This window comes from Eulemur rufifrons, chromosome 18 (assembly GCF_041146395.1).
Source record: "Eulemur rufifrons isolate Redbay chromosome 18, OSU_ERuf_1, whole genome shotgun sequence".
Classification (NCBI taxonomy): Eukaryota; Metazoa; Chordata; class Mammalia; order Primates; family Lemuridae; genus Eulemur; species Eulemur rufifrons.
This window is the reverse complement of record NC_091000.1, coordinates 48,740,907-48,755,354: the sequence shown is the minus strand read 5'-3', so window position 1 is coordinate 48,755,354 and position 14,448 is coordinate 48,740,907. Positions and strand designations below refer to the sequence as shown.

The window sequence follows — 14,448 nt, the reverse complement described above, 5'->3', positions numbered from 1 at the left end:
CCAACCTGAAACATGTCTGGGCTCAGTCCTGAGATCTCTGTCTATTCTCACTCTGTTAGTGATCTCAGTCAGGCTCATGGTTTTAAATACCAGCTAAAGGTCGAAGACTCCCAATTTACATCTCTGACTAAGGCGCTTCTCTGGGCTTCTTGGACTCACTTGGATGTGTAGCTCCACTTGAATGCGTCTGGGCAAGGGTCACCGCCCTGTGTACTATGTCTTCAGTGAGAACATGTTTGCTGTAGAGATTCGGGTACTGCTGTCACAGGGCAGCGAACCCTTGGTTCCAGGAGCTCAGGAGGATTCTGGCCCAGCGCGCAGCAGCAGGGCACAGAGCCAGGGGCACTGGAGGCCGGCAGGGGGCATGCCCTCAGGGCTTGCGGCTGTCACCAGCCTGTGGTGCCCAACTCACCGCCTGGAGCAGTTGTCCCTCTGAGCCAGGCCTGTATTTCTTGCTTCATATTGAGGGCTAGGGAAAATGTACAGAAAGAGACTATATTAGCATGAATCTAGTGAATGAAGTGAAAGTTGACAGCCTTAGAATTAACTCAACTATCATGAAATTTCCATTTCTTTAGGGAAATTCAGGCCTTTGAGTGGGGTGGGGGCGGGGCATGGGGGAAGGATCCACTTAGAGTCTTTTTTGCTTTCCCAGGGAAAGAGAGGCAATTAGAACTGGTAAATACCATATTTCTAGCATAACGTATGGCACCAGTTGTTTTATTTCGGAACTAAACATGAAGCAGACTAAATTCATGATGAGATACCCAGACTCTATAAAGCTAAGAGCCTGGTTTTATGGAAAGACCTCTGGTGACAGATATGCTTAGATTAAAGTCTTGCTTCTTAGACAACCTAGTTTTATGTCTCTAAATGCCAGTTTCCTCATTTGTGACACACAGATAATATTTCTTACCTTATAAGGATGTTGTGATGATCAAAAAAATAACATATTTCTCACAAATGGTCATTACTGTAGTTTTTAAGATTAAGAAGCCATTATGTTCCAAATAAATATGTCAAATGTTCAAAATTCACCAAAGTTTATACTTGCAAAGAAGTGTCATGTCCTAATGTCACACAGGTCTGATTTCTAGTCTGGTGCAACAGGCACGTTCCAAGCTTCCCTCATTATGAAGATTGTAACTTATATAGTTACAGAGGTCCTAAGGAAGTAGAAGGGCAGATAGAGGGGAGTCTGTGTACTCATGTGTACTGTTCATCCCCACATGTACACACACAGGAATATGAAAATTAAACAAATTTGTTTCTGATTCTTATTTTTAAGTAAACCACATAGCCAATTTTCTGATGAGTAGAAGCATAATTTATCACATTGGTGTTTAATTCTTCCCCAAGCCAATTTTCAGCAAAGGACTTTTTTTCCCCTCTCTTTGAGCATGTTTGCAGGGCAATGGAGCTGTGCCCATGTCTTTTAAGGTGAGCTACTAGTGGGGCACTTAGAGCTCAAGCTAATGTAGCTTTCTATTAAGATAGAACCTCTCATAATAATGGTGTGACAGAAAATAACTCATGGCTCATCCTCTATTGCTATTAATATCATACTTTTGCTGGTTACTGTATAGTGTTTATGTTTAAGGGATGTAATTAGACATGTAATATGTCCAAATGTGTAAAAATATAACCTGTGTTTTAATAGGTTCTGTAATACACATTTCTGTTGCCAAAGTTTGAGGAGTATGGGCTTTCAAATTCATTTTAAATATTAAAAATAAACTGGATTTGGAGAGGGAGTAAGGATGTGGGACTAATGTATTTTTTAATGCAAAAATCTGTTGGATATGTTTTCAGATTATTTCACTGTTTCCTTGTTACATAGATATGTTTAGAGATATTCTGCAACATTAAAATGTTGTGAAGTCACAAACTTCATGCACATTTCAACTCAGATGTGCAAAGAAATGAATCTCCTCTATGTTGCCTAAATCAATCTGGTCTTCCTGATATGTGGTTAGTGGAGAAATTTTTAAGTTTTAGTCTTGTCTTGTTTAAAGTTTAGTCTGATCTAATAATGTAAACAGTTTCTTTGCACAATGCTAAGTCTCTCTATGGAAAGAAAGGTTCAGCCTCAACCTCTTGTGGCTTTATATAAAAATGAGATTTCTTCTATACTCTATAGAGAATACTTACTGTATGATATGAGCTATCCACACTTGGTTGTTGATATGCTGTAAAATAATTCTAGAAAACTCTGACTCAAAGCAAGAATCCGGATTTCAAGCTTATAATTGTTAAGTAAATCTTATTTTATCCATCAAATACTGTGGTAGTCTTTACTGATATCCACCAAATAATTAGTTTTCCTCCCAAGCAGATGGTAGGATTGCACTGCTTTGTCCTTTTGAAGTTAGGTGTGGCCAGGGACTTGCTTTCAAAACTAAAATTTTAGTCAGTCAGTGATTTGCCATTCTCTCTTTTTGCCATGGCAATCAGGAATGTTGCCAGATAGTAGCTACTTTGTCACTCCATGTCCTGGAGTGTAGACAACATGGAGTAGAACTTCTAGCCAAGCCTTGATTCTCATATGGGTGAGAAATAAACTTGTGTTGTGTTAAGCCACTGAGATTTAGGAGGTTTAGTTACTGTGACTCATCGTGACACAGAAGCTGACATGCAATTCCTTCTGTAGCACATACTAATTTTCCCCCAGGCACATGGGTTCCTCAGCCAATTTTGGCAAATATGTAATCAGAAGGGCAAAATAGAAAAGTGCTTTAATATCTTTCAAACTGAATTTCTTTTACAAGCATTTCTTAAAACCATTTCCCCTTCTGCCTTTCAGATGAAGATCTTTGATAAAAATAAAGATGGTCGATTGGATCTTAATGACTTGGCAAGGTGAGTTACATGGACATAATGTCATAGATTCAGAACCACCTTCCTAGGGGTTTGAAGACATCATATACTTCCTTTTGAAAGTGGAAATCAAGTTTCATCTGAAGTCCAAAAGAATAGGCACATCTTACCAAATTAACTGCAATGGTTCTGAATCTTCTGGGGCAACACATCCCTTTGTGAAAATAACGAAAGCTCTTCTCTTGAAAATTCACAATACATAAACTTTTCATAAAATTGTATTGGTGGGTCATGGGCAGACCCCACCCTCAAAGGCCAGACGTTCATGGACCCACATCGTGACCTCATGACAAGAAAGTCCTGAATCCCATTTGCTGGCCCCAGGAATGTTGAGCAGTGAGTTCAGGACACAGGACAACTAAGCCAGACTCCGCCTGCACTCTGTGGTCTTTGAGTGTTAGTGTGCCTGCAGGCTAGACATGCAGGAGGACAGAATAAGAGCAGGAGTGGCCCAGTGTCTGCAAAAATGTCTGTGAGTCTGATGTTGTGACACGTGATTGCTGTGTCAGTATGTTTTGTCAAGGCTACTCACCTGAAACAACACGTGGTTAGATCACTGGATCCAGAATACACAAATATAACCATTATGGGGGAGCAACTAGGTGCCTCCGTGTCAGGCTGGATGGCAGCTGTGAACTGAGCAGTGACAGGGCAGCAGTTTCAGGCTGGAGGGCAGCAGGAGGTGTAGCAAGGAGAGAGGAATTGCGATGACTAAGGGCATGTATTCAATGATAAGGGGTTACTCAACAAAGTTGAGTAACAAATGTTAGTTTTGTCTCTTCGTGGATCTTAACCTGAGTCCAGAATCACCAAATGCTGCACCAGTGGTCTCCTTTCTTGGCAGCTATCTCTGCCAAGTTTGGGCAGATATCTGTGAAAGGGGACACACCAGGACAAATCTCTCCTTGGTAATGACCAAGACATTGACCCCCACATACTAGATGGTCCTCTATCTGTGTCTCTTAAGAACTGTGAGGCAGCCTGTGTGTCCCCTTTGGCTGCTTTATCCAGGACCTTGATGAAGAAGAGCCACTGAAAGACCAGCCAAAGAGGGACAAAACTGTTTCTCCCACAGGCCTAGGGCAGAAGGGATCTCAGCCTGTAGTCTTGCCTCTGCCCCCTGGATCCCACGTGGTTCTCTTGGCCAACTGGAGCTGGGTTCCTCTGAAGCAGAGGTCAGAGAGCTGTGTGAGAGAGTCAGTCCTAAGAAGAAAACCCAAAGCATCCAATTGATTAATTCAAAAGATTACAATCTGGGTGAATACAAGAGCTTGCCATCCACCTGGTAGCCTGACTCAATTGTGCACTTCTCAGAGATAGTGAGCGTCCAGGAGACTTGAGTGCCCTTGGAGGCTGGGGTGTGCTCCTATCGGTAAAGGCCCAGAGCAGCCGTTGCTGCCCTCTCAGTCCCAACACTCCTGTCTATTACTGAAATAAAGTCCGTAGACAATATGACCTGACCAAGTATATAATACTAAAATAGCTAATAGAATGCACAGACTATAGCATATAAAGGAGAAATAAAAGGAAAGCAGTTGATAATAAACTATTAATAATAATAATGTGGCTGGGTGCGGTGGCTTACACCTGTAATCCTAGCACTCTGGGAGGCCGAGGCGGGAGGATCGCTCGAGATCAGGAGTTCAAACCAGCCTGAGCAAGAGTGAGATCTCGTCTCTACTAAAAATAGAAAGGAGTTAGCTGGACAACTAAAAATATATAGAAAGTATTAGCTGGGCATGGTGGCACGTGCCTGTAGTCCCAGCTACTTGGGAGGCTGAGGCAAGAGGATCACTTGAGCCCAGGAGTTTGAGGTTCCTGTGAGCTAGGCTGATGCCACGGCTAGCCTGAACAACAAAGAGAGACTCTGTCTCAAAAAAAAAAAAAAAAAAAAAAAGGATATTTCTGTCTATAGGTGCTTGGAAAAGACCACAGTGAAGCCATAATGCAATGGTCAGATGCTGATACCTGTGTAGAATCAGCATAAATAGGGCAGCTCAGATGGTGACTGATACAAGTGTGGCCTTTTGGAACTTGTATATCGGGAGATCAGTCATTGTTGATATAATTTTATAAAATAATAAATAAGTCTTAATAGAGTTCAAAATGAAACAAAATACATTTTTTTTTGTTTTTTGAGACAGAGTCTCACTCTTTTGCCCTGAGTAGAGTGCCGTGGCGTCAGCCTAGCTCACAAGAACCTCAAACTCCTGGGCTCAAGCGATCCTCCTGCCTCAGCTCCTGAGTAGCTGTGACTACAGGCTCACACTACCATGCCCGGCTAATTTTTTCTATTTTTAGTAGAGATGAGGTCTTGCTCTTGCTCAGGCTTCTCTCGAACTGCTGAGCTCAAGCAATCCTGCCTCGGCTTCCCAGAGTCCTAGGATTACAGGCATGAGCCACGGTACCTGGCTGAAATAAAGTACATGTATCCTTCAATTAACACAATTCAGTATACCATATAGAAAATATACGTAATTAGTAAATTATGTATGCCTTACAAAAATACTGTCAGTTTTGATGTAAATAAGAATTCAATTCCAAGTTCAAATAATTATAAACAGGGCCTTTACATACATGATTACCTCACTGGGCATTTGAAAATCAAGTGAGACTTGGGATAATTCTTCAGTCTGAGGAAATTTCCATGCAATGCAAGATATCTAGCTTCCCTAGCCCTATGTACAAAATGCCAGTTGTGCTCCCTCTATCACTGTGATATCTAAAAAGCTCCCCTGCATACATCCAAACACCTCAAAGAGGTGGAACTGCTGTGTCCATAACTACAGGGTAGGGACTATGCTTTAATCTCTTGAATACATTCTCACCCAGTAGAGTGTTATATAGGAAGAATCGATGAGTTGGTGTGGATTGAAGGAGTTAAAGTAGCACTGAACAAAGATACAAGGCAGCAAAAATAGTACATTACAGTCGTCCCTCGGTATACTTGGGAGATTTGTTCCAGGCAGGAACCCTGGGGGTACCAAAGTCCACAGACGCTCAAGTGCCACCATCGGCCTGCAGAGCCTGTGGATGCTGAAGGCCGAGCGTATTTCAAAACCAATTTGATATGGAATTTGAAAATGACAACTGTGGTAGGTGGAATAAAGATGTCCACATCTTAATACCTGGAATGAGTAAATATGTTACATAGTAGGCATGGACTGAAGTTTCAGATAATATTAAGGTTGCTAATCAACACACCTTAAAATAGAGGGGTCATTCTGGATTCTCCGAGTGGGCCCAAAGTAATAACAAGGGTCTTTTAAATGTGGAAGAGGGAGGCAGAGGTCAGAGAGAGATCTGGAAATATAATAATATAATACAACTATATGCTTTGGAAAAATTTTGCTCCTCTGGATGCTCAGGGATTTGAAATTCATGTTGCTAGCTTTGAAGTAGAAGAAGGGACCACAAGCCGAAGCATGCAGGCAGTCTGTAGGAGCTGAAAAGGCAAGGGATGTGATTCTCCCCCAAAGCCTCCAGAAAGAATGCAGCCCTGGTGACATATTGCTTTTTGCCCACTGAGATCTATTTCAGGCTTTGACTTCTGGTACTGTAAGTTAATGCAGTTTATTTAAGCCAGTACATTTGTGACAATTTGTTACAGTACAGCAGCGCTAGGAAAATAACACAACAAAGTCTTGAAACATTTACACATAGGAATTTTCTTTCTCTAATTTTAGTTCTGCAATGAAGCCCAATTACTCCACATAAAAGCTCCTCACAAGTATATGTCCCCTGACTGGCAACATGGCTTAGACTGCCTGGTGCCAACGAGTAATAAGGACAGCATTCCTTGCAGACTCTCAGGATATTCTATCTTCTGACTGACTCAAATGTTAATTCTCTCCGCCCGGGGCATTCAGAGGAGCAAAATTTTCCAAAGCATATAGTTTTCTTATATATATTTTTTACTTTTCTCTTTACATATGCCCATGATTATGAATATAACATGCACTCAATGCCTTTAGTCTGTTGAAACTTTTATGCTGTCTTTTATGTTTGCTTATATAGTTACCTCTACTGGTGCTCTTTATTTTTTCATGTGGATTCAAGTTACTGTCTAGGACCCCTTCATTTCAGTCTGAAGGACTCCTTTTTGAATTTCTTATAGGACATGTTTGTTATTGTTTATTTGTTTAGTGACTTTTCTGAACTAATTGTATAAAGTCTGTATTCTTTGTCATATGTGTTCACTGAAGTCTCTACTCAGCATCTCAATGGTTAGTTTATAAGTGGACAGAGATTTTCTTAAATGCCTGGAACCAGCAACTCTCCCAGTCTTTACTACAGGTTCTGTGTATAATATGTGTTGGGGTAAGTTAAATGCCAGAACATTCATTGCTCTTAGCAAGATTCAGCTGTTTTTTTTCAGAATAAACACTCCCTAGATTGTTGTAAGATTTTAATTATTTTCCAGAATTCTGAAAAAGTTATTCTGACTATTTTTACAGCCCCTTATTGCTTTTATGGAAGAGAGAATTTTCAGATGCCTATACTCTGTCATTTTTCAACAAGAGGAATTTTTAAGTCTCTCTGTGGTGTCTACGAATCCTTATGAGTCTCTCCCAGTTAATTTCTTTATTTTTGTGATGTAGGAATTCCTATCTTTTAAGCACCTATTCCCTTCTGGGAGATAGTGTGGGAATTGTCTGTCCTTTCCACACACCAGAACTATAAATTTGCTTATAACTGAGAGCTGATAGATTATCATGTGAATTTCTATTTTTTCCATTTAGGATTTTGGCTCTTCAGGAAAACTTCCTTCTGCAATTTAAAATGGATGTAAGTAGTGGCATTTCTCTAGATGGGTTTATGTCCTTCATCTTTCTCTATGTTTGAGAAGGAGAGAAGAAAGGCAAGTATCGATCTGTCCTACCTTTTATCTAATAACTTAGTTAGAGACTGACAAGGCTCTGAATGGAATCCAGCAATCTTAAGCCTCATTGACTCAAAGTTTATAAAAGTTGCCCAAGACCCTGAAAAAATATATGACTGGAGTTTCACATTGCTGGACTGACATTATGTTTTTGTCCATACACAGGCTTGTTCTACTGAAGAAAGGAAGAGGGACTTTGAGAAAATCTTTGCCCACTATGATGTTGTAAGTGTGTCTTTTTATACTGTGCCAGTCATCTTTGGGTAGGAAGCTTGTTTAGCTCCTGTGTGGGGTAATCCTATCTATAGACCCCAAACTTATTTGACAAATAGCAATCTCTCTTTGTGTTGTTAAATCAAAATACCCTCTGCTTCTCTAAGTAACTTCTGAGAATTAAGTAAAAATAGCCAAAGGAATATTTTATAGTTGAGAAGAGAATAAAATCGCAATTATTTTTTCCTGTTCGATCCAAATTAAGAGAAATTTCCTCCTTCTTGTAGAACTAAAAATCTATTTATAACAGTACATAAAACAAAAAAAACAAACAAAAAATCCCCCACATCTAATCCAAATAAATAGAGGCAAAGTCATACGTGTTTGACATAAAAACTATTTTTCTTATAGGAACAATTATTTGATCCTTCTTTAGAGGAAAGACAATAATAATTCTAAGGCACCAATATGGTAAAGAGATTGAATTTCCTGAGGACATGGTAAGATAGTGCAGGAAGGCAGAAAAGCAGAAAGTTGGGAAAGGTCTTAAGAGACGCCTCCCTGAAACTAATCAGACTGAATATCTGTTTCATATTCTGTGCAGAAAAGAGTCTCACCTGGGAGAGGCAGTGTAGCACGCAGGTGGTTAAGCCTGTGGCCTCTGTGACCAAGTACCTAGGTTTGAATCCTGGCTTATTAGCCATGCGACCTTGGGCAGTTCCTTGACCTCCCTGTGCTTTGTTTCCCTTATTTGCAAAATTAGGGTGATAAGGATAATAATATTTACCTCATGGGGCTGTTATAAAAATTGAATTGTTCATATTTATAAAACTTTCATGAGAGTGTACAAGTGTTTGGTAAATACACTAAGGGAATGGAATTTTTAAAATGATATGTTAAAGGTTCAGGATTAAGAAAACATGAAGAGAGTGGATGAATTGTTATAAGTAGAACTGTAGGGAAGAACCTGAAATATTTTAATATGTATTGTATATTATAGATGTTCATGCCTACATGGGTTTATAAAATGGATAGAAAAAAATAAAGATCTCTGCACAGACTACATCATAATTCTAATAGGCTCATTCAGTGTGGTCTCCCTTGATTTAAAATCTATATTTCAATAATCACCAAGTCATTGCTAAATCATAAATCAAAATAAAAAAATTTCAACCTATCCTTCAGAGGATCAATATGATGTACAACTAACACATTTGAACTGGAGCCTAGTATTTGTGAAGCAAGTAACGTCGATATATGTCATGTGAAGACATATTTGCAAGAGCCAAGGAACTCAAAACTGCTGCTTCTCATTTGGCTACATGGAGCTATTTCCAGTGAGTTATTTTAATTCATGTGGAACATTCACATCCTACATGAAGAACAGAAATTGGAACATACCATTTTCTAAATCAGTTTGCACTTACACAAGAATACTGATTTGGTCTATTTGCCTAATTTATTCTTTAGCTTTTTTACTTAAGAAAATGATATTTGGGTGATCGAGTCTTTTGTCTTTCAGAGTAAAACGGGAGCCCTAGAAGGCCCAGAAGTGGATGGGTTTGTCAAAGACATGATGGAGCTTGTCCAGGTGATTTCATGAAGCTGTGTAGATTATTCTCCTCATGAATTGGGGGTGCCATTTTGGTCGATTCCATTGTTCCTTTTTGGGAACCAGTGGGACTGAAGGTTGATGTTGGAGAGAAAATCTAGAGAAGTAGTCTATTTAACAACCTTTGAACTTCTATGAAACCAAACAAATCTCCCTTGCTTTCTTTAGATTGTTTGTAGTTTAAATTACATAAAACCACCATAGAGACATCTTTTTACCATCATTCAAAGGTGATCTATTTTACCAAAGCACTGCAGTGCCACTGAATATCTTACTGTTTTACTTTTTGATTACAGAAAGTCTTTCTTTTCCCTGGACTCAGTTATTAGAGTAACAAAAATTTTAATTTAATTTCATGTAATACCTCTCATCTTAAGGGTTCTAATATTTTTTGCCTAGGGGCTTCTCTAACACCTAGCCTAAGATGGTTACTTACCTGTTTAGATTATATTTACATCACATACATATATTTACATCACATTTACATCCCTACCTTATGTAGGGTAGACAATGTTTTAAAAAAGCAATTTCCTTTGAGATCCTGGTGAACTGTATTGACTGGCTGTGTGACCCAGCTAATCAGATAATTTCCAACTCTTGCTTTTCCATGGGACTGTGTAAATAATGAATTTAGTAGTCTTGTATTTTTTGGAATTTTTAAAAGTTTGCTCAGGATACAATAATTGTGTCCTGGTTGGCCCAGATGGTGACAAATTAGAGTAGCAATTATTAATTGTTTTTGGAGTTCCATACCTCTTTGAAAATCTAATTCAAACCATGGAGCTTTGCAACAGAAAAACACTCAGGTATTAATTTTTGCATAAATCTCCACGAAGTTCAAATACTATGACTGAGCAGGCATGGACAAGATTCTTTCTGACGTCTATTAGGGTGACTGAGATATCTTCTATGTCTCCTAAGTTTCGTTATTCCTATCCCAACTGGTCCCTTGCTTCTTCAACTTCTCCCTTCACTTGTTGCTCCCACTGGAGATTTCACAGGCGTTTGCATAGCTCGAATAGTTGATGGGTATGGGTGTGCTATTATTGCCTTTTACATTGGTCGCTAAAGGAAAATCCCATTCTACTCATTATGTATTTAATGCCAGAATGACTTCTATAATAGAAACTGAGTAATTATCTATGGGATATTAAAGTTGCATGGCAGAAGGACTTGCCATATTAGAGTTGTAATTTGCTTTTGATAGAATGAATGGGATGGCAAGCCTGTTTTTGAGAGCTGGCTGGCCACCTCTGTGCAGTGGAGCTGGGGGCCAGTAACTTCCTGAGTGTAGTGCCTGTGGGCTTCAGAAGGGCAGGGAGCTTCCTGGCATTCTGCTTTTCCATGGTCTGCCCGCACAGCCCGGCAGTCAGTGTGGATGCCCAGCTGGAGTGAGCAATCAGTCCTTAATCGAAAGAATCTTTCTTTTTCCTTCTTTGCTATCCCTTTCCTTTAGTCGTATCTCTAACTTGTGGGAAACAAATTTGGGAGGGGCACTGATGTGTCATTTGTTGCTGAAAGCCTTTTCGGGCATCCCACATCTTTGCCAGGCAGTGGGAAGCAGCCAGAAAGGGCTGAGGGATTGGGCTCTGCTTGAATCAGGATCGTCTGATGTACAGAATTCGCAAGACTGGTTTCCAGAGGGGCTGCCATGGTGGTGGTGGCTGCTCTTCCTCCTCTTTTGGACCCTCATTTTTGCTCTCTTCTTTCTCATCTTCTTTTCTATAAAAAGAATTGATTGAAAACTTTTTGCAGGTGAGGCAGTATAAAATGGTAGACAGTGCTTTGGACTCTAACAGATCTAAGCTTTAATTTCAGATCAGCCATTTATTAACTGTATGTCTGTGGGCAAGTTACTCAAACTCTCTGATACCTGTCATATCGCCCAAACAAATGGGCACAGTAATATCTACCTCCAAGGCTGTGTGAAGACTAGAAATAACATAGACATCTATCACAGTCCCTGGAATATACTATGATTTCCAAAAATAATGGTCTTTGTTATTTTGTTAGAACAAAACTGCCCTAAACTTTAGATTACATTTCTGAGCTTCAGAATAGTTATCATTTGAAAGGAAATTTCACAAAAGGAATCTGTAGCTCAACACATGGCCACACCATTCTACTGGACAATCCAGTTCAAAATAATAATGTAAAAGAAGACAGTGCCTAATATTATCTATAATACTATATTATTGAGAACTCAATAAATATTAGTTGTTATTACTGTATCACAAATAAACTGGAAACTGATATAGCTCTCACAACTTCAGTTACTATGATCTTTGCTATTTCTGTATGGCTTTTCTAAGAGAAAGTCCAGATATCTATATCCAGTATGATTTTGCTGGATTCTCTTTTTTTTTTTTTTTTGAGACAGAGTCTCGCTCTGTTGCCCGGGCTAGGGTGTCGTGGTATCAGTCGCTCACAGCAACCTCAAACTCCTGGGCTCAAGCGATCCTCCTGCCTCAACCTCCCAAGTGGCTGGGACTACAGGCATGGGCCACCATGTCCGGCTAATTTTTTCTATATATTTTTAGTTGTCCAGCTAATTTCTTTCTATTTTTAGTAGAGACGGGGTCTCGCTGTTGCTTAGGCTGATCTCGAACTCCTGAGCTCAAACGATCCTCTCAGAGAGCTAGGATTACAGGTGTGAGCCACCGCACCCGGCCTGGATTCCCTCTTAAAAATCATCACTTTTGAATCTGGATAATCTTAAGAATTTTCAATGATTCTGCCTTTCAGTTGTCACTGAGTTTGACAATGGTTTCCAAAGGTCCATAGGAGAAGATGGAAGTAAAATCCACACCAACAACATAGTACACCTTTTTTTTTACAGAGAAAATTAAAACAAGGGAAAAGTTCTAGACCATTCAAAAAGATTATTGGAAAGCAGAGGCCAACGTCACTCTTTAATGGACCCGTATCACCTCCATGGGAAATCAGAAGATCCTCACCCCTTTTGTCCTTGCCTCTCTGTTTCTGTGGAGCTGTTGGGGCAGCAAAAAGGCACCTCTCAGCGTAAGCAGAAGCCAATCTGAGACAGAGCTAGTTTCTAAGGGCTGAGTTGGACTGTGGTCAGTGATACAAAAGTAATTTATCAGGGTTCACCAGATGATTTGTAGAGCTAGAAAGTATGTACACAGTAGTTGGTTCTCCTCTGAAGCCAGATAACTGAAGGTGCATACATTTATTGAGTCTTTCCTGGTCTTTTCTGGATCTTTCTTAGTCTTCTAGGTTTCTTTAAAAATATTCACCATATAATTTGACAGATGTAGCCAAGAGAATGACCATTAGTTGAATCTGACATTTCTTGGGTTCATAAAGAGTCTTTGTCAATGACTTTTTTCCTTATTTTATAAGAAAGCTCCACGGGGCAAGTAAACAAATCAATCTCTGAAATTTATATTAAAAGCAACTATCAAAGAATGATCATTGGGTCAGCAGGGAGTTGACCCAGTTTCTAAGTTTACAGTCTGGGTCAAAGTCCTTGATGTTTGCAGTAATAACGCTGAAGTAAGCTTATTTTATTGTCTTTTAATTCTTAAACAACCATATATGATGTTTCTGTTGACTTTGTATTAACAAGATTATTTGGTTACCAAAAACCCCAATTCTCAAGCTCTGAAAAATGGTACCCAAGTCCTCTGTCAGTCTGAAGGGATAGCAAGGCCCTGAAGCAACAGATACAATTTCTTTTTTTTAACCAATTAATTGATATATGATTGACATAAAAAGCTGAACTTTTGTATAAAATTTGATGTGTTCAGGGATAAGTATACACCCATGAGACCATCATCACCTATAATGCCATAAACTTATCCATCATGTGCAAAAGTTTCTCCAGCCCTGCCCCTGCCTTTTTGTTTGTTTGTTTTCCCTTTTGTGGGAAGAGCACTTAACATAGCATCTACCCTCATAGCAAAATTTTAAGTATACAATACAATATTGTTAATCATATGCACAATAATTTCTGCACAAGATTTATTAAGAGCTTGCACCTCACTCAGCACAGTGTAAAAATCAACACAAGACTCTACAGCTTAAACTAGAAAGTGCAAAGGCAAGAAATGCAATATTTCCGAAGAAGAGGTAGAAATGTGAACAATAATATTGGAAGCCAAACAAATGGGCTGCCAGAGATGACCCCGGTGTCTGCCTGGGGGTGAGGAGGGTTCCTGCCCCCAGGCCCTTCCTAAAGTTCTTTCTTTTCCCTGATAGACACCCCATCTGCTTTTCTCTGCTATTGCCAGGAAGATGGTTGACAAAAGGGGACACTACCTAATCTAAAGGAGTGAATCTAACATGTGCTTCTCCAAAGATCTAGCCCTTAGGACAAGTTTTTTTTTTTTTTTTTTTTTTTTTTACTTTTTAAATTGTAGAAATAATAAATACATCATAGAGAAATCTGAAAGAGAGAAAAAATACAGAAGTATAACCTCTACACTTGAAGAGTCACTATGAAATGATTTCTGTCCTATATATGTTTTGTATATATAGTTGAGATTATACCAAATAGTAGTCCTTATAATATTATATATAATATATATAGTATACTACATATAGTCTATTATATTAATATAATAATAGTAATGGTCATTCAGTAGCCATATAATATTTCACCTCTTGTTAGATCATAACTTACCTAAACATTCCCCTATTGTGAGTAATTTAGATTGTTTTCCATGTCTGTGATTCAAAATAACACTGTAATGAATATCCTGGTGCACAAATCTTCCTCTGTGCCTGGCCTTTTCCTGGGAATAGAATTACTAAGTCAAGTGGTTTGTACACTGTAAAATTTCTGGCACCCACTGCCAAATTTTAGCCAACTTTTGATGAACAAGCAGGCATGCTTTCCCAT

At 39.2% G+C, this 14,448-nt stretch overlaps 1 protein-coding gene across 1 annotated transcript in view; it reads left to right on the top strand.

The window, feature by feature from the left end:
• The window catches only part of SCGN (secretagogin, EF-hand calcium binding protein), a 41,575-nt gene that overhangs the window by 23,177 nt on the left and 3,950 nt on the right, over nucleotides 1-14,448 (top strand). The window contains exons 7-10 of the mRNA XM_069493433.1: nucleotides 2,804-2,859; nucleotides 7,620-7,665; nucleotides 7,925-7,984; nucleotides 9,495-9,563. Coding sequence (XP_069349534.1) covers nucleotides 2,804-2,859; nucleotides 7,620-7,665; nucleotides 7,925-7,984; nucleotides 9,495-9,563 — 231 coding nt within the window. The remainder of the gene's footprint in view (nucleotides 1-2,803; nucleotides 2,860-7,619; nucleotides 7,666-7,924; nucleotides 7,985-9,494; nucleotides 9,564-14,448) is intronic.